Consider the following 22,192-nt stretch of genomic DNA (forward strand, 5'->3'; position numbering starts at 1 on the left):
GAGTCATCTGTCCACAAATTGCAGAAATGAAATGTTTACAATTAAAAAACGAAATAATGGAAAGTTGATAGAAAGATAAAATGTGTTCAACTGAAATTGTTGTTCCATTTTATCATATAACCATTTATAATTGCAGAAATATGATAGCATTTTTAAATATTCAAAAAGAAATAAAATATTCCAAGTGTAGAATAATTTGGTAACAAAGGTTAGAATTTTATCTTACTAAAAGTCACAATTATAACCATATTAAGTTGCAATCACAATTTGAAACAAATTCAACTTTCAAATATCTATAACTTCTAATCAGCATAATCATTAATACCAACCATTTTTTCTCCTTATTAATAAAGTGTTTTTACCTATTTAATATAATTTTGTAACTACATTAAATAGTGTGAATTTCTAATGCAAATTTTAAAATATCTAATTTATAAAAATATGAGAATAAATGGTAGAAACTGTATTTGATAGAAAATCACAAAGAATTAAGACTAATTAGGAGGATATAGTGTTTGTATTCTTTAATTTTCTAACTCACATAAATATAAAATGGTACTCATTAAAATTGCTTTTATGCTTTGTGCAAAACGTGAAGCAAAAAGCTAGAAAAAAATTCATAAAATATAATTTAGAAATGATTTATCATTTTTATATAAACATTTTTGTTGAAATAAACTGAATGAAAGAGAATTTAATTTATATTTGATTTTGAAAATTAATACATCTTATTATTAACATGAGTCATAACCTAATGAGAAATGGAGCACTTTATTAACGTTCACACATTCAAAAATTAAAGCAATTTTTACACAAGACATTATGAATAAAGAATTTTGAACATCACTATCCTTTTTATCATCCTTTTGTTTCCACGCAATCTGCCGTCGAAACACCCGAGGGCATCATCTGTACAAATTTTACTACAATAGTTGACATGAGAGAAGAAAATACATGGAATTGCTGTAGTTTTAGACAAGTCGTGGATCAATATGGATATGGATTTTGTCAGCATCAGTCGTTGCATATCTTGGGATTTCATTTTCCACTGTTAATTGATTCACAAAATATTGTCAATGAGAACAGTTTTCAGCACCAACGTTTTTTTTTTCTTCACTCTGTTGGCATGTTTTATTGAAAAGATATCACTTTTACCGTTTTTACAACTTATTTTTATTCATTTCTCCTTTCATCAATGTGTTTGCTAACGCATTGCAAACAGCTTTATATATAAAATATAATTACATACTTGTTTATTTTGTGTTATTGAAATCATTTCATGCACTTTTCTTCTTATGTTAAAACAAGGTATCAGAATGTTTCAAACTTCATGTCCTTTTCGATAAAAAAGAAGATGGAATGGAATATCCCAGAAAATCGAAATCGTGAAAAAAAAATAAAATAAAAAAAATTTAAAAAAAATGGAAGATTATATTTGAGGTGTTTCATTTAGTACTAAAATGCATTGAGAAAGATAGATTTCAGAATATCAAAGTAACAGTCGTTATTTATTTTCCTCCCTATGAGGGTAGAGTTAGACACAAAATCTGTTTTTAATATGGGGATAATTCAGCTCCCTAAAATAGATCACCCTATTGAGAGGGGGAGGGCAAAGTTGCCTAAGTTTAGAAGAATTTCTTCACCGACCAAGGACAATATAATACATAAGTTATGGATAAAACAAGAAAAATGTAAGAAGCATTTTATTATTTACATATTTCTGATTGTTTTCCTCATCTTGGTTATATTCATATGACAATCACCAGAAATGTGGAAAGAACAATACTTTATCTCATGATGATGACTAATATTAAGATTGTTTTTTTGCTCTTTCATTTAAAACCTACAATTTTATTATTGAATTAATAATATATATATATATATATATATATATATATATATATGAGTATATCTATAAAAGTGAAATTGTCTCTGTGTGTGTAAATTTCCCTACCAAACTATTCTGTCAATTTTCATTCTACAGATTCGAGATTTGACATAAGGGGTATTGAGATTTAGGAAAATCTTTATAATCGGTTTTCAGACAGAAATTTGGCTGTCAAGGGGTCAAAGTTCAATAATTTGACCTTTGAATACTCTACCAAACTCCTCCACCAATTTTGGGTCTAAACATTTGAAATTTTAGATGTAGGTTACTTGGACATGGATCAAACTTTTTAATTTGATTTGAGCCCAAAAATAATAAATGTAAAGAGGCCAAAATTTGAGTCAAAGTTAAAAAGATTTGACTTCTGCGGACTCTACCAAATTACTCAGCCAATGTTTGGTCTAAACATTTGAAATTTTACATAAAGTGTATTCAAACATAAGGCAAGCTTTTCAATTGGTTTTTGGCCAAAAATTTGGCTGCCAAGGGGTCAAAATTCAGATTTGACCTTTGCGGTTTCTAGCAAACAATTCAGCCAATTTTGGGTCTAAACATTTGAAATTTTACATATAAGGTATTCAGATATGCAGCCAGCTTTTTAATCACTTTTGAGGCGAAACTTTGGCTGCCAAGAGGTCAAAGGTGAAAGAGTTGATCTTTGTAGACTCTACAAAACTCTCCTGCCAATTTTGGGTCTAAACACTTGAAATTTTAGATGTAGGTCAAACTTTTTAATATATATATATATATATATATTTATGCATATGCACATAAAGTTATGAACAGTACATAGGGCCCAAGCAAAGCTGGGCTGAAGTGCTAGTATAAAAATAAAATAAATTCCCATAAATAAAGAACCAATGGACTTAAAAATTGATCCCCACTGCCCAGCATTGAAGGTTTAATTTAAAATCTAATCTTTCTCTAGCCACAGAGATTTTCAATACAAAACACAACTTACTTATTTGATATCTTTATTTATTGAAATTTTTTAAAAAATTCTTAATTTTTGAAGTTGCTTTATTTGTGTCAATTTAGAATTCTTCCCCTACAATTCAAGAAAATAAAAATATTTTTTCCAATACTAAAATGTTGACTGTCCATTAAAGATACTTTAGAAAAAAAATACTGAGAAAAAAAAGGTGCTATACGCAAATATGGATCAAATAATTAAAAAAATATATTAAAATAAATAAAATTTTTAAACTATCATAATGAAAAAGAATTTTAAAAGTAAAAATATGTGTATTGAATGATGAATAAAATAGTCTGTGTGTTTTTTTAATTAGAAAATTTCAATAGATCTTGTGTATTGTATTTAAAAGTCTCTAAATTATAAGAAGGAAAAGTGGGTTTTAAAAAAAGGCAATAAAAAAGAAAAAGATAAAACAAAAGAGAAAAGAAAGGACAAAGCTAAGATAAAAAAGGCAAAAAAAGAAAGCCAAAAAGAAAAAAAAAACAGGAAAAGGACGAAATAGAAAATGGAGGTGACAAGGAAAAAAACAAAAAGTGTTAATGGAAGGAGCTCTTTGAAAACCATATGAAAACAGAAAAAGGTTAGTATTAAAAAGTTATTAGAAAGTTGTTTTATTTTTTTTACAGTTAATTGTTAACATTAAAACAATGGAAGCAAAACAAATCATGTTGAAAATTTCAGGAACAAACTTGTTTATTTAACAACATGAACGACTATTTTATAGAAGCAAATCAGATTCATTGAAATCAAGTCTTCTGGACTTTACGCGAATTGATTTTTGCGATATGAAAATCACGTGTTTAAATAGGAAATGTCTAAATAAGTAAATAAATCTATTTAAAAGAAACCATTCTCAAAATTTATACAGCAGAATGTCTTAGACTCTTTGGTTATAAAAAAATTGATTTTCCTTATTAGAGATATGCTGATTCTGTCATTAAGATTTATGGAGAAAAAAAAAAAATCCAAAAAAGATGTTATATACTTGAAACATTGTTCTATTAATGGATTAAAGTTGGTATATTCGTTTTCTGTAGCAATATTAAAAGACATCTGAATTACTGTAGACGCAAAAGAAAAACGTAAGTTATGCATTGAAAAAAGAAAAAATATGCCAAACAAGTTGATAAATGCTTTTATCATCATCATCATCATCACCATGATCATCAAATACTGTTATAGTGTTAGTCGATGTATATACATTTTTTTTGGAGGGTTATGTTAGGAATTCTCACCTGCGAAGGGCTCTCACCCGCAGGTATGTCTGCGGTGGCTCCAGAGACTTGCGTAGCACCTGCCGAAGAAGTTGTTTCTGTTGAAGTGGAGGAAGGCATGTTTTGGTTGGATGCTGCAGGAGGAACTGCCGTGCTGTGACCATCATTATTGCCACCACTGGAATTGGCTGGTGCTGCTGGAGGACAAGTTATGCCTGTCGGTTGAGGTTCTGTGGATAGTGGTGTATCGTCTGTTGACTTCGTCATAGGACCTGTGGCAGCGGAAGGTATCTTTGGTGGTTGGCCGGATGAAGGTACGGAAGGAGGGGGAGGTGTAGTGGCATGTTGACCCACACCAGGTGCTGGAGAAGGGCTGCCTTCAGCATTTTTCCCTGAAGATTGGGCCACTGCTGCCGTCGGCTGATTAGAAGCGACAGTTGGTGCCGGCAAGGACTGGGATGAAGGAACTGCAGGAGTGGGTTGGCTGGTACCATTACTACCAGCAGAAGATGCAGCAGTGGTAGAGGAGGGAGAAGAAAGTACTTTTGAAGGAGGCGAGAGATCTGATGTAGCAGCGGTGGTGGAGGGGGCAGTGGCTGAAGAGGAGGTGTTGATAACTGTAGCGGACTTGTCGCTTCCGGAAGCAGATCCAGACTGTACAGCTGGTAAATTCGATTTCCCCATCACCAAGGCTTCTGCTGGTGTGGATGACTGAGGAGGAGGAGTAGGGCTGCTGTTCTCCTTTGATGAGGATGACAAGCATCTTGTCCTTTGTTTCTGCATCATAATATAAGATTACCAATAACTTTCAGAGATTCCTTACTAATCAAAGACTAAATCCTATGGATTTTATACTTTTTAGATCTTAATTGAATTTATGTTTATACAAATAAAGGTTTATCTTAGTAAAAATTAAAAAAAAAAAAGATCCTGATTAAACTAAATATAAGTAAACTTTAAAAATCAGTCTGAGATACCTGCATTGTCATTGCCAACTAACAGTTTTTTGTTTTCGATATAGAAAAATAAAATATATTGATGAAACCTGAAAACAAAATTGGAATTTTTACATGCTAATAAATGCATTGTAATTTTCAAAATTATTTTTGTAGATGTGCAGCAAAAAACAAACCAAAAAAGAAAAAAAAAAAATCATAAACATCCTCTTATCATCATATTGGGTTTAACGTTTGTTTTACATGCTGGCATATATTAGAGCAATGAGAAAAAAATTTTAAAAAATGAAAGATTGTATTGCAAAAACTCAAGCCTGTATTTTACTACTTGCATACAAGTTGAGATTTGATTAGTTCTAAACAGTTCACCTTAAAGTGTGTTTCTGGAAGACTGCAAACTCTCACTCACTTCAAACATACAACACCACTGTATTGCACCTAAAACAAGTTTCCTAATAAGTCCATATATTACAACTGAGCGTAAATAGTTAACTTGAATTAAATAGATTTGAGACACCTTAAAATAGACATCAATCAAAAGGCATAAACTATGCACACTTGTAAATTTGCCATCACGCATTAAAAAAAATTTTTTTTTTTAAAGTTTGACTAATAACTCAAAAAACATTCATGTTTTGTTATATGCACAGTTAAAAAAAATTTTATTTACATTTTTTTTTATTTAATAAGCTTTGGAGGTTTATAAAAAAAAATACATGGTTTTATTAACATATTTTGTTTAATCAAAATATATAAAAAAATGAAACAAATATTAAAAAAAAATAAAAGAATGTTCACAGATATATCACACAATTTGAGAAAATCATTTTCTGTGTTCCTTTCATGTGACAGGAACTCTGTCAGACAGGATCTAATGAGATTTAGCACTCATATTTCATTGCTTTTGCAAGCAATGTTTTATCATCCATTCAATTAATGATAAATTGTTTTTGGAAACCAAAGAATATACAACATATTTCAAAATTGCTCTTTCCATTAGTTACATTTTTTTTATCATACATTAGATATAAAAAAAAAAATATAAAAATACTTCATACAGTTTTGGTTTTTTATATTTTAAGATAAAAAAAAATAATTTGATCATGCAAAGTTTATCACGAGATTAAATTAAAACTTAATGCTTTCAAAAATTATTTTTTTAAAAAGTTAACACAAAAGGTTTCATTTTAATTGTTGTACATTTTAGGTGCTTATATTTTATCCCTTAATTGCAATTTGTTGGAATACCTGTCCCAGCATGGGGTCCTCGTACTCAGACAAATTTAGACTTTTTAACAGAAGATAACCTCCTCAAAAATGCTACCCATACATGGAACGGTTAATAAAAATTCACAATCCTTTCTGCAACCAACCATATTTGGTAGAAATAAACTTCAATCAATATCTGACTTGTCCACCAAGCTTCAAACATGAAGACCAAACTGTCTTTGTTTTAATCGCTGTTCAATGATTTGAGGGAGGGAGGTATTTTGGTGTTCAGTAGATCTGGTCCTAAACTAAAGATGGAGATCACAACCCAAATCAGACATCTTCAGACATCCTTCCAAACATTTAGAGTATATCATTGAATGGTTATAAAAAAAACATTTGACATTTTTACGTGAAATTTGGTAAACAAGCCAGGCATAGACTGAAGTTTATTCATACCAGATAGTTTATTCATACCAAATTGCAGAAAGAATTGTGAATTTTATTAATGATTACATGGGTGGAAAAAAATGCCACCCACCCATGTAATCTGTCACATCCAAAATACTTCATGTCATCAAAAACATACGTTGCTCAAGTGAAAAAAGATAAGCAACATAAGTGACTACATATGACTGCACAAAGTTATCTATTTATATAGTTATTTATGGCACCTTCTGTGTATGTGTATATATATATATATATTTGGCAGCAAGTCACTATCAAGGCGTGTTTGATTAAAAACGACAGAGTTTCCTTCTATATTTTTCTGTTGATTTTCTTGATCTGCCAAACACTTTTTCTCATTTCAGTTGGTAAGTTGTGTATTAGGTTGCCGAGTGATTTTTTGTTACTTAAAAAAAGAGACTTCACCACACACTTCTTTGTTCTTTCCTCCTTAACAGACAACTTAAATCAAAATGACTAAATAAAATTAAACTAATGAATAAAAAACAAAATAAAATTAATTACATATAAAAAGGCAACTGAAAAAAAGCCTCTAAGAACAACAAAATTGCTCAGCAGATCGAGAAAATCAACAGAAAAATAAAGAAGAAAGTAAACTTTGCTGTATTTAATCAAACGTGCCTATATATATATATATATATATATATATATATATATATATATATATATAATTCCAGGTTAATATTTTCCAGAGATAAAGTAACCAATAAATTTTTAATGAGGTTCATACAAGAGTGCTCAATACCAAAGTAGGGCAAGATATACTTTTTATTTGTTTTACATAAGCATTTAAATGTCGCTACACATTTATGGGCATATTTCAGTCAGCCATTTACAAATAACTAGAAACCTCTTCAGGCGATACTTTTGTATAAGCAACATCGTCTGACAAAGTTTCTAGTTACTTGTAACTGGCTGACCAAAATATGCTCATGAACGTGTAGCGATATAAAAATACTTATGTAAGACAAATAAAAAGTAGGCAATTGTGCATAAAGTGAGACCTTAACTTTCAAACACGCCGGCAGGTGATGCTCATGTCTGTCAATTGAGGTATGGAACCACAAAATGGGTACAATTATCAAATATTTCATGCTTTTTTCCCACCCCCTTATAAAAATATATAAAAATACAAACTTTTTATAAAAAAAAATTTTTTATTGCATATCTTTTCAAATAACTATATTTTAGTTAATGTTATATATTTTGTCAAACTTTTTAAATATTTTAAAAATATATTTATTTACAGAAACATGAAAAGAACGAATGTGGCACAGTTTTTACAGTTTTAGTAGTTTCAAAAAGATGAACGTGAAACAGAACATGATAGATTGCACAGGTTTGCAAATTAAAATATATTTAAAAAAAAAAAAAGAAAAAGAATACAAAAAAAACGTTACTATATTTGAAAAAAAAAAAAAAAAAAAAAAATTAATATTTCGTCCAAATATATAAGTAAGAAGTTTGGGAGAATAGCAGAAGTATTGTATCCATTTTGTGCTTCCATACCTCAATGGACAGGTGCAAGTGCCACCTGCCGGCGTGTTTTAAAGTTAGGATCTCGCTTTACGCGCAATTACCAAAAAGTATATAATGTTAGGACACTGTATTGGTAAAGGATCATTACTATCCAATTTCATGTTTCCAGGTGTAATAAGATCATTTCTACAAAATGTCATGTTTTTAGATTTAAAACCCTAAAAGGTAATTTTTAGACATACACACATCTCTAATATTAGTATATCACCAGGAAGGTTTTTTAAAAAGAGGCATAGTTATCAAATGTTTCTAGCATTGCCTTGGTATTAAATATGTTGAATGTAATACAAGTTAAGAAAGGTATGAATCACCCCATTCCACCGATTTACAAGTTAAATAGTATAAAACATTTTCTATTGTATGGTTCATATTATTCAAACCACTATTTTCATCTTCTATATTATTTGTATAATGTTTTCACTGATGTAACCTCTGACTTTCTCCAGGTGCATCTAGTGCAACAACCTGATTGGTGTAACAAATAAAATGCTAGTATTAGTTCTAAGGGCTAGTTTTTTGAAGGTTGGCGGTTCAATCCTCAGTACAAGTGATAGGGCCAGTTTTGGCTGAGAGAAGTGAGAAAAATTCATCCCTCTAGATTAAATGATGAGTTTCGTCAGAAATTCTGTACAGATTCCCTGAGTATGACAAAGTTTGACAAAATGCACCTGAAGCAGGTTGGTAGTTACATTGACAGAAATGTGAGCATGCCATCAAAGATGAGAACAGTATTCCAAATAAAACAAATTATTAACCCCCATTTCAAAAATTGGAAAACATCAGTTTTTTTCTAACAATTTGTTTACAAAAAAAAAAATATATATTTTTTTTTTTAGAAAAATGGTTGTCAGCTTGAATGATAAAACGTGTTAAAAACTATATGAACTAAAATACATTATTATATCTTATATTTATTAAAAACTATATGAACTAAAATACATTATTATATCTTATATTTATTAAAAACTATATGAACTAAAATACATTATTATATCTTATATTTATTAAAAACTATATGAACTAAAATACATTATTATATCTTATATTTATTAAAAACTATATGAACTAAAATACATTATTATATCTTATATTTATTAAAAACTATATGAACTAAAATACATTATTATATCTTATATTTATTAAAAACTATATGAACTAAAATACATTATTATATCTTATATTTATTAAAAACTATATGAACTAAAATACATTATTATATCTTATATTTATTAAAAACTATATGAACTAAAATACATTATTATATCTTATATTTATTAAAAACTATATGAACTAAAATACATTATTATATCTTATATTTATTAAAAACTATATGAACTAAAATACATTATTATATCTTATATTTATTAAAAACTATATGAACTAAAATACATTATTATATCTTATATTTATTAAAAACTATATGAACTAAAATACATTATTATATCTTATATTTATTAAAAACTATATGAACTAAAATACATTATTATATCTTATATTTATTAAAAACTAAGTCAAAATATCTGCAGGAATCTTGTTTCCAAATATACTACAAATTCTGTCCAGACATCAACCAATGACACCCAATGTGTGAATAAACATGTTCTCTCTCTCTCTCTCTCTCACACACACACACACACACACACACACACACACACACACACACACACACACACACACACACACACACTTGTTTCATATACAGAGTGATTGTAAAGTAATTCCCTATTATTTACTAAGTGCTTGTAATTGTTACTGAAATATAATTCTTGCAAGAAATGAATATGATAAGTGTATAGGGTTTTATTTAGAATGCAATATCAGCACTAGCATTAACCATTCAAGCAACCTGAGAACAGCATCAACTGATTTCATAAGGAAAAGAACTTCAAGTTTTTTTTTTTAATAATGGAGTTACCACTTATCAAGGCAAGAAAACCACTTGAGGTTAAGGATTAATGCAGTGGATAGATTGACAGATGACCGGTGATAAATATTACAAGAAAATTGAAAATCTCTGCATCCCACCAACTCAAACCAACAGCTGACCCCCCCCCCAAAAAAAAAAAACAGCAATTTTTCTCCATTTGTCAAAAATATCATTCATGAATGTGAGGACTGCTGAAGGACAAAATACAGAGGCAGACTTGTAACTCTCACTTTTCTATTTTGTCTTTTAGTTAGGAAATTACTTTCCAATCAGAGTATACATTTTATTCATACAAACATTTTTGCTAAATATTGTGCAGACATGCTTTAACTGAAAATATTTTGTATAGTTATCTAAAGAAAATATAGCTAATTCTTATCAAGTACGTTTACATAAATATTGTAAATGCTTGGATTAAATCCTTTGAACGAATGTTGGGAGGGGGGAGGTGAATGCACCTCACACTTGGTCCTGCTTCCTCATAGGATATTAGAGAGTGAGGAAGAACTTGTGGTTTATTAATATGATAGTGGCACGGTTTAGTAATACTGCATTTTTTGGTTTAGGAACAAAAAAGGTTAATACTTGATTGTGGTCTATAAACTTTCACACTAGGCAGAAATCACTTTAGAAATGACAGTGTGAAGGCTGAAATCACTTTTAAATTCTAAATGATCACAAGCAAGTTACTGTGATGGGTAAAAAAAAAAAAAAAAAAAAAAAAAAATTAAGATGAATCTGATATGAAAACTTCCGAAACATATACATGATATAAAAACTTCCGAAACATATATATGATATAAAAACTTCTGAAATATATATATGATATAAAAACTTCTGAAACATATATATGATATAAAAACTTCTGAAATATATATATGATATAAAAACTTCTGAAATATATATATGATATAAAAACTTCTGAAACATATATATGATATAAAAACTTCTGAAACATATATATGATATAAAAACTTCTGAAATATATATACGATATAAAAACTTCTGAAACATATATATGATATAAAAACTTCTGAAACATATATATGATATAAAAACTTCTGAAACATATACATGATATAAAAACTTCCGAAACATATATATGATATAAAAACTTCCGAAACATATATATGATATAAAAACTTCTGAAACATATATATGATATAAAAACTTCCGAAACATATATATGATATAAAAACTTCTGAAACATATATATGATATAAAAACTTCCGAAACATATATATGATATAAAAACTTCTGAAACATATATATGATATAAAAACTTCCGAAACATATGATATAAAAACTTCCGAAACATATATATGATATAAAAACTTCCAAAACATATATATGATATAAAAACTTCCAAAACATATATATGATATAAAAACTTCTGAAACAGATATATGATATAAAAACTTCCGAAACAGATATATGATATAAAAACTTCCGAAACATATATATGATATAAAAACTTCCGAAACATATATATGATATAAAAACTTCCGAAACAGATATATGATATAAAAACTTCCGAAACAAATGTATGTAAGATATAAAAACTTCCAAAACATATATATGATGTAAAAACTTCCAAAACAAAAATGTATATATGATATAAAAACTTCCGAAACATAAATGTATATAGGATATAAAAACTTCCGAAACATAAATGTATATAGTATATAAAAACTTCCGAAATAGAAATGTATATATGATATAAAAACGTCTGGATTCTATTCCTCATTTCTTTTAGGAATGCTTAAAAAGTTTTATTTTTCTTACAAAAAATATGGAGATGTGAGTAGCCAATAACAAAATAAAAAATCTGTAATTTTCACAAAATTTAAAATAAAATGATCTCCCATTTTTGTACCATTCTATTTTTTAATACTTAACAAAAAGTATTTTTGTAATAGTAGGTAAATTCTGTATGTTTTTGAGAGGGGGGGGGATCATGCAGAAAAACTATCCCTTCTGTCCAAAAAACACTTTCCTTAACTCTACCACTAATGCTAAGTTTGAATGGCAAACCCAACTTCTTAAAAACTTTCCTTAACTTTAAGTTTCAATGATAATCCCCTCCCCCAAAAAAAAACTCCCTTAACTATTACTAACCTTAGGTTCCATTACCCTAACTCACAACTCCAAAAATATACAAATACATTGTAAAACCACATGTAATCTGTATATTTAATTAAATATATTTCAAAATATATGATCTATCATTTTTTTTTTCTTAAGCGATATTAACAGTTTGAAACACCATTTTTTGTATTTAATCTTGCTTACCTAAGTGATGAGAAAGTTACCTGTTCTGTCCTCATATATACATATGTATTTTTAATGATTTTAATTATTAATTAGTTTTTTTTTTTTTTAGATTTCAAAGGTTGTCACAACAGAGGGTAGTAGTGAGGACAGGGCACCTTCCCCTAAAAAATGCCCTCATGGTGTGTGTGTCTCAAATAGCTTCTGACAACCAAGTTCAGCTCCTGGCCTTCTTGTGTTGTTTACCTACTAAGCCGGTTTTATACTAACTTGGAGAAAGTGCCTTAAAACCAGTCAATCCGGGCAAGTTTAACCAAGGAGAAAGCAACTCTGATTCAAAACCTCTGCTGCCTTACAATATTACCCCATCAGAGGAATAACCAAGAGAGTAAACCCCAACAGAAAATCTGGAGACGGAGTCCCTAAGGCGGTCTGACTTTATATTGTCATCACCAGCAACCATGGCGCAGTTAGAGCGAAGCTGTATCGACTAGCGTCGTTCCCTTAGACCCTCTGGTTTCATGGAGAGAAGGGGACTGTGTACTTGCAACAGCTATCCTCTCATATCACCCTGCCCAGGCTATGTATTTTTTTTATTTTTTTTATATTTTTAATATTTTATTTTTATTTTTAATTTTTTTTTTTTAATATTTTTTTATTTTTAACTTATTTATTTTTAATATTTTATTTTTATTTTTATTTTTTTTTAATATTTTTTTAAATTTTTATTTTTAATATTTTATTTTTATTTTTAATATTTTTTTTTTATTTTTAATATTTTTTTTTTATTTTTAATATTTTATTTGAGTTTGTGCCCAAGCTACACCATCATCCCCCGAGACGGATGGTTGCCAACAAAATAATTTTTTAAATAGACAATTAAAAATTGCCTTGAAACCACTGTAATCAATTATAATAGCTTTGTGTATGATCTTTACTTACAAGAAGATTTAAAAAATTATTTAAATCATCAAAAAATATGATTACGTATCAGCTGTGTTGTGAGATCTAGTAATAAAATAATGTTATCTATATAAATAAAAGTAAAATTATTATTTGTTTTTTTTTCTTTTTTACTTTCTACCGTCCTTTGTTAAATCTTGTGTCCTTAATTCATTCCTGTTCTGGTGCTAAAAACCTGTTCACATATTCAGTTGAAAATCTCCAAATTTTCACACCTACATAAACTTGCAACAGTTCTGCTGCTGATAAAGCTAATATCCAAATGAAAATAAAATTTATCTGTTTACTTCCTAGCATTGATTTGAGATGGTTTCTGTGTGAGCTGGGTCTTTTCAGGGATACTGAATCCAACAAAAAAAGAATTGAGACAAATATAGCAACTATATTCACTTATATAAGATTTCCTTCATTAGTTTGTGATTATTTACATCATGTACGAATCAATGTCTTACCTGTTTCTATTTTAATGTATAAATTTACGTTAGTGTTAAACAATTTTCTGTTACAATGTCATAATTGCAGTTGGTTGATGGGCTGGCATGTGTGATGGGCATTAAAGAAACAGCAGCAGCAGCAGCAGCTGCCACACAAATTGGGCATAAATAGTGAAAGCCCATTCAAAATAATATTCATGTAAAGTTAACAAATCTTTTATTTTTATTTTTACTATTATAGAATAATTTTTGTACAAATTTTATAGGCAGGAAAAATGCTCATGTTTTAAGCACTGGTATAGAAGTAAAGTTTTATATTCTTGAACAACAGACTAAATTGAAACATATTTCTAGATGGAAAAAGGTTTTGAAAAAAGAAAAAAAAATATCTTCTTTATGTGTTAAAAAATTTATTCCATTTGCTGTTCTACAGATTATTCATGCCCCCTTTGTTATCTCAGTCAAAACAAACTTATGATTAACAATCCCATTTCAAGTGAAATAAAATTTCATTATTTTTACTTTCTATAACACAGTATGTTCAGATTCTTTTAAAGATCTTATCTAAAAGCTCTTTATACTCTCTATGCAATAAGTTTATTTATATATATATATATATATATATATATATATATATATATATATATATCCATGACCATAATCATATGTATAATAATCACACCATGATTCAGACACATGATTAAGATCCATCTTGTTTTAGGTATAACTAAAGTTTTTATTCCCAGACCAATTAAATGCAACACAATTTATAAAGCTCGTCTTCAATAAAAGTTACTTAACACTTGAAGAACTCACCAATAGAACACAATCAGTTTGAGTGAGAACCAAAGTCAATAACTAATCAGACAGAAATAACAGAAAAGACAAAAATTTAAAAAAAAAAAAAAGAAAGAAAGAAATAAAGAAAGAAAGAGAAAGCAAGTTTATTTTCCAACTTTGACCTCCTTTAAAAAACACAAAGCAAACTTCAAAGTTCCCTAACCGAGACTTAACACTAAAATGCCTAACATCTTTTCTCTCCCATCAATCTAATTTTGAATGAAAGATGAGGAATAAAAGTTATATATAACTTTGTTATACAATCAGAATAAGGAAAACTAAAAGGGGGAAATTAAGAAAAAAATAAAATAAGTCTTTAAGCTATGGCATTTCGAAGCTAAATGCTTTTCATCAAAGAGGAGAAAGGCCAAAATTATACAAAATGTAAATATTTCATCTATTTTTCTCCTTTGATGAGAAGCATTAAATGCTTCTCATCAAAGGAGAAAAATAGATGCTTTAAAATGCCATGGTCTGAAGAGGTTTCTTTCTTCTTTATTTTTCCCTCTTTTACTTTTCTTTATTGTTCTGATGATAAAGTTATTTATCCTCATCTTTCATTTAATATATGTATGCATCTATTTCTATATTCCTATGTACAGGATAATCTAATATAATGAATATATAATTATAAAGCTTGGATTATATATATATATATATATATATATATATATATATAGGCAATATGGTTAATAACATAGGCATCTTATTTTTTCTGTAAACATCTACCCAAATTCTTTTCCTCCACAAAATTATCTTCAAACATTATAATTGGTCGCCTGATAAAAAGAGGGTGGACCTGTAAATTCACACTTGTTCGTTTGTCTGTCCACACTTTCCTCAATAACTATGACTTGAAATTTTTTGAAATTTTGCACAAACATTAAACAAGATATGAGTAAAAAAGTAACAGAACAGATTTTCCAGGAAAACTGCAGAAGTATTTATCTAAGCTAGTACAAACGCTCGGCAAAGCCCGGTTGTAAAGTACGCTTAAATATGATATTTTAATTCTTGCAGATTTCGTATATATATTTATAGAGTTAATGTTCTATCAATTTTTATATATTATAAAGTTGCAATTTCAAAAATAAAAAAAATATATCCGTATGACTTGAGTGCATTAGCTTGAATCAAAACAGAAATAAAAGCTTATAAATATATACACAACTTGAGTTACTTCAGCCATAATTGAAACCGGAACCAAAACTTATGAAGAATTCTTGATAAAATTATTTATAAAAAAAATAGATGACTTAAGTGCCATCAACTATAATCGAAACTGAAAGCAAAACTTATGAAGAATTCTTGGTAAAATTATTTATGACAAGAAATGGAAGTACATAACAATTAAACAACCTGGATGTAAGCGTGACACAGAAAACAGCAGACGCGTTATCGTATTAATACATAGATAACATCCTCGAACATTTGAATAAATATTCAATTTCCAGTTTTGTTTTATCCAACATACTGTCAAACCACTTTTAATTATTACTGTTATAAAGTTCTGTCTGAAAGGATATTGAGCTATTTATGTATATAAGATCTGCTGTGATTCGGCGATTCTGATTCTAAAATGTTGCTTTTTTTCATGTCATTGCATTTCACAAAGAAATAAATAGACACGCAACAAAAATAATTCAAAAGTTTCTGCATAAATCTGTAGTAAAAGTTTGAAACATTGATACTTTTATAGTTATTGAAAATTTTTGTTTTTTTTAATATGAACATGTCTATGTGTCACCATTTAATGAAAGGAACACTCAATTCTCAGATCAAGAAGAGCTACCTTACCGTTAATATGAAGGTGAACATAATCAGCATCAAACGATCGTAAACCACTACTAACAGAGTAAATCTAATCATTGATGTAAAATAATATTAGCTTGTCAAAATGCATTGAGACCCTCTGACAGCAATCTTCTAGTATTATTGATAAAAAGGGTATATATTTACGTCTTCCATGTGTGTGTGTGTGTGTGTGTGTGTACACTATTATATAAATATGGACTCGGAAAAGGCTGGACAAATTTTTTTTGATTTCACACGAAAGTAATTGATGTGTCTGAAAGTGTTCTTACATAGGTTTTGTATCAGAATGCTTCTGATAGGTATAAAAAAAATCTGATTAATTAAGGAAGTTCAATTTTAAGCAAAGTTAACACTTTTATACAACCTAACATCACAAGTGCATTTGAGAAGTTTTATTAGCGCACAAACAGAAAACCCCAGCATATAAAATCAACTGTAGATTCTTTTATAAAGCAGGTGTGTGTTCGAAATAAATGGGTTTTTTTAAAGAGCACAACTGAACCATGATACTTGAATTAATGTTAAACATACAAAAGTCAAGTAATTATGTAAAAATAATTTCATAAAATCAACAGTTGGTTCTTTGATAAGACAGGCACACTTTCAAAATGAAGTTTCTTGTTTAGAGCACAATTGAACCATGGTACTTGACTTTTGCATTTCAAACTTTTAAGCTATTATTTACAGATAATTTTATATAATCAACTATGGATTTTCTACAGCGCAATGCAGACTACAATGTATTGCGGACCAAGTCATTGTGGGGAGGCATGTGAAGCTACCTCTCAGCACACTGCAGGGGGGAGGGATCCCTAACTAGACTAGGCAATCAATCGATTTGATTAAAAAATGGGCGAGTTCATCAATTTCGATGACAATAAAAATATGGGAAGGTGGAACATTTGTTGATTCTCATTCAATCCTAGACAATGTTGGGTCTCCCTGCTAGCATGTGTGTATATATGTAGCTTATTCTCACTTGTGAAATGTTAATTATTTTAATTTATCAATTCGAGTAGTTCCTAACACACTAATAAATGGAAATTAATTTTGTTGATTTTAATTTTATAATCAGATTATTTAGTAAAACAAAAACTTTTTGAAAGCTTGTTTTGGTATTTGACATTTATCTATTAATAATAAAGAACTAATAATAATGTGTAATTAATGTGGAAACTTAGCTTTAATATTTAAAAATGTTTTATATAATTATTTTTTCAAAAGTCAAGGAAAATAACTCATCACATAATCGCTTTTCTGTAATGTTTAAGAATATTTGGTGAGTAAAAATGTATCCACTCTAAAAAAGAATAATTACTTTTAGATAAAAACAGACAAAATATATTCAGATCAATAGCATAATGAAAAGAATATAAGTAAATAAATAAAAATAACTAAAAATATAAATGAAAAAAAACAAACAAAAAAAGCTACTCCAAAACAAGTATCAATATATCAGATAGATTGCTATTTGAACCTAACTTTGAAACTATCAGGATATATTACGGGCATTTTTTGTATAAATTTTTGATAGCCTTACATATAAAACAAATCCATTATAATTAAAATTAATTTTGAATTCAATATAGTATACTAAAATATTTATAACTGTTATATTAATACAATTAATTATAATCTTCCAATTTTTCTGCCAAATTTATTCCGATAAATATTTAAATTATTTATTATCTTCATAATACACTAAACTCCTCAAAGATGATCTGCAGTCAGATTAAAAGTCATTGGGATTGTAACCATGGCGAATTGGAGAACTTTAATGGGTCATTCAAAATATGTAGACATATGTTCCATCATTTTAAACAAAATATGCTTAGACAAAGAATTGCTACCTACATATGAAATATGGAATATAAAGAATGGGCTGATAAGCATGAAAGCAAACTAATTCATAACATAGAATAATATGTTTAAAACGTTCATCAAATGGTGACATCATGGTAAGAAAAAAAAAGATTTGACCATGAAAATCAAAATGAATGCTTTAAACATATTTCTGTGTTATTCTGTAATTTTTAAAATTTGTTTTCATGTTTCAGATACTATTTTTGTCAGAAATGTAATTCCCTTTATACAAACTCTCTCATACACACATTATATATGTGGGTTTGTGTGTGCTAATATAGAAAATGAAGAACACTTATTTTTATAGATCAGATTGATTCTTGTGGCAATCAAATTCCAGAGAAAAAGTTTCATGATGTATGGTTTTCATTTTACAAAAATATTCCATAATAGATTTTTGCTAACCATTTAACTACAAGTAGGCTTAAATTCTTCTAAAAACATGTGTTAGCTTTTCTTTGCTTCGAAACTGAAAATAAACTACAGTATGACACGATTTATTGTGTGTGTGTGAAGTGATGATCTACGAAATAAAGAATTGAAGAAACATTTCTTGTGAAAACAAAACATCTATAAATGTAAAATATGTTTGCTTGGCATGTGACAAGCAGGGTTGTGGAGCCAGAGGTTTTGAAAGGAGTCGGACTTGGGCTCATAAGAATGCTAAGAGACATATTTTGGAATTCTAGGCATTGGCGTCTATAAACATAGATGGTTTACTTGATATGGGTTAGAGAATCAGGGGTTTTGGCTGAAATTGCTCTTGTAAGAATGCTGATAGTCAGAGCTGGATTTCTTTTTTTTTTATCTCTGAAGAATCCACAGGCAGTCTGAATATTGGAAGACTTTAAAATAAGGAGTCAGATCATATAGTTTCCGACTCCGCAACCCTTGTGACAAAAAATGAAAAATCAAAGACTCATCTTCCTTAATGTTAACAATATGAAAAGCAGCATATAAAATAGAACAAAAAAGTCATTTTATTCAAGTATGTATGTATTATAAAAAAAATATATATCCAAGATTGAAGTCTAGATTCTATATAGCATTACATATATAAAATCTAAAATTATTTTTCCTTTTGAAACGTCTCTTAAAAAGACTCACGTTAAGCTTAACAACAACAAAAAACAACAACAACAAAAACAACAGATGAAGAAGAGGAGAAGGAGAAGGGCATCCTCAAAAAAGAATCGAGGGTTTACGTTGAAGATCCAAGCAAGTTTCATGATTTGAGAAAGAGGGGCTTATTTGCTTTTGTATAGGACACTGTTCACTTACCTGGACACTAGGCTTCACTCGAGGGGACTGAAAAAAGGAGTCATAATTGAAAAAACAGATCAGTAAAGAAAACAGTAACGAAGGAGGGATATGGTAGAGTAAGAATGAACATATGATACACTCAATAATTCATACTTATTGTTTAGCGTGTATGTTTGTGGGATATAACAGACATGAAGTACTGTATGAGCTACTAATCAGAAAAACAAAAGGGGACATAACTATGTTTATCCTATTTACATAGAGAGAAGACTTTTGAGGGCGAACAAAAAGTAGAGAACAATGAATCAGAGATGCTGATGGCAGACACATCCTATATCAGAAATGCTCAAAAATCTAAAATTAATTTTCATTAAAAATATATATATATATATATGTTAGTAAGTTTGGAAAATATATATGGCAATTGATCTACAGAAAATTTTCTGCATTTCATCCTTGTGCAAATTCGTCAGACTATTGCATGGTATCGATGTTGCTTCACGTTTTTATCTATTCGACTGGTTCTGGGTTTTATTATTTATTATTCACACACTCATTTATTGCAACTAATGGGCACACATTTATCAGGCAAAAAATCACTTGACGTCTAAATCACCTGTTTCTTTGTTCTTTTTGGTAGGGATGGATTTATCTTTTCTTTGTTTTAGGAAGTGACCTAGTTTTAATCTGAATGTTTATCACTTACATTTTATTTATGCTAGTGTATTAGTTTATGTATCAGTTATTATAATTATGATGATCATTTTTGTTATTGTTGTTATCATTTATTCATTTGTGTGTGTGTGCTGTTATCCTAAGGTAAAATTTATTTTGTGTATGCATATAATCGCTATTTCACTGCTGCAGTTTAATAAATTTTTAGGTTCCTATCCTTACTAAAATAAAAACAAGAAACAGGTGAATAAGAGGTCAAGATAACTTTTGCCTGATAAATGCAAGCCTATTAGCTACGATAAATGTGTGTGTGAATAACAAAGAATCTGATTAACTGACTAGCAAGCCTAGTACCATGAGAATAAATAAAAACACAGCAACATTGATTCCATGCAATAGTTTTATGTGTAGCTTAATTGCTATATATATTTTCAAAACTTACTATCTAGCTCTACTTACGTATTGAGTACTGTCGAAGTAAATACTGAAAATAGATACATAAAATAATAATAGATGTTCACAGAAAATCTGTTAAGGATGTGAGCTTTCTTTTCCTTTTTATTCTCCTACAATTTCAAGCCAACTAAAAAGAAGAGTCGACCGAACTCGACATTCCCATTACTTTATAACTGAACGATTTAATTTTGTAACAAGAATTAGGGAAATACATTTCTTGAATGAAGGATTCTCAACTCAGAACTTCATTCTCATCTCTCACTGACTTTCGAGGGTCAACCATTCTTTGAAATGTACATTTTTGAATTTAAGTCATGTGATCCCTTCCATGGAGGGAAGGAATTCACACTTATACCGTAACTTTATTTATGTAGGAGAAAACAAAAATATATAAATTTTTAGATTATGAAATTTTTGTTTTCTTTTTCATCTTATTCCAGGAGTCATGACATAATTATCCTGAGGAATTATCATTTCTCAAGGATATTTAAAATTAAATCTGTGGACAAGACTAAATTATTATTTTTTCCCCAAACAACACATATTGTCATTGAAGTGTAAGGGCTACTGTGATAGGGATCAATTTTTTTTTTTTTAGGGTAGGTGTGCATGGAAACTTGAGTGGGGAGTTGGACAGTAAGATGTTTGCTCACATTACATTTAAATTTTTGCAATATGATCAAAGAAATGAAGAATATAGAAGAAATTCCAAAGCCACAGTCCAAAGAAAGAAGCTATTAGAGCAGAAAATCTAGAGACCTTTACATTGAAGGTATGGAATTTTGCTGCTAGTCAGATGAGTCAAGAGTATTTACACTGAAGGCGTACAAGTGCAGATGGTTCAATGGAGCACATTATATGGAAGTACTTGTAAAACAAACACATTACATGGAAGTACTTGTAAAACAAACACAGAAGACTAAAACAAAAACGTATGAAACAGTACAATATAACATGACGTGCAATTGTGCTATCTCTAAAGCAGCAGAGATGCAACAACATGTCGAGAACATCTTGTATACAATGCATAAAATAAAAAATCCTTCTCGAACTTGAAAGAAATAGATGAAGTAGATTTCTAATTGAAAGCATTTCGCACTCAAAACACAGAAAAGCTTTTCTAAAACGATTTTAAAGCATTGCGAACTTGCAAACTAAATAGGCTAACAGGATTTCTCACATATAAACTCCTAATAGAAAAAAAAAAAAAACAAGTTACATTGAAGTGATTTACTTCCCAAATAGCTGCCAAATATTATTGACTAGTTTTGTTTTTTGTTTTTTCCAATCAGTGACAGGTCAAATTAATCCAACATATTAATCTGTTGTCTGATTTTTGCAGATTTCTTTTCAAGAAACAGCATTTGATTTTATTATTTGTTTCTTACAAAACAAAATATTCCCTCCCAAACTCAGGGTGGCAATTATCATACCT

General features: G+C 28.9%; 1 protein-coding gene across 3 annotated transcripts in view; it reads right to left on the reverse strand.

The window, feature by feature from the left end:
- LOC145291287 (serine/threonine-protein kinase OSR1-like) overlaps window positions 1–22,192 on the reverse strand; it is a 195,728-nt gene that overhangs the window by 17,400 nt on the left and 156,136 nt on the right. For 2 of the 3 annotated variants that reach the window (XM_080136938.1, XM_080136940.1), the window contains exon 12: window positions 4,100–4,855. In XM_080136938.1, coding sequence (XP_079993064.1) covers window positions 4,100–4,855 — 756 coding nt within the window. Of the gene's footprint in view, window positions 1–4,099; window positions 4,856–19,644; window positions 19,672–22,192 lie in introns of all 3 variants that reach the window. The other variant, XM_080136941.1, reaches the window with a different exon arrangement.

Source organism: Euprymna scolopes, chromosome 12 (genome assembly GCF_053919585.1).
Source record: "Euprymna scolopes isolate OS-2025 chromosome 12, ASM5391958v1, whole genome shotgun sequence".
Classification (NCBI taxonomy): Eukaryota; Metazoa; Mollusca; class Cephalopoda; order Sepiida; family Sepiolidae; genus Euprymna; species Euprymna scolopes.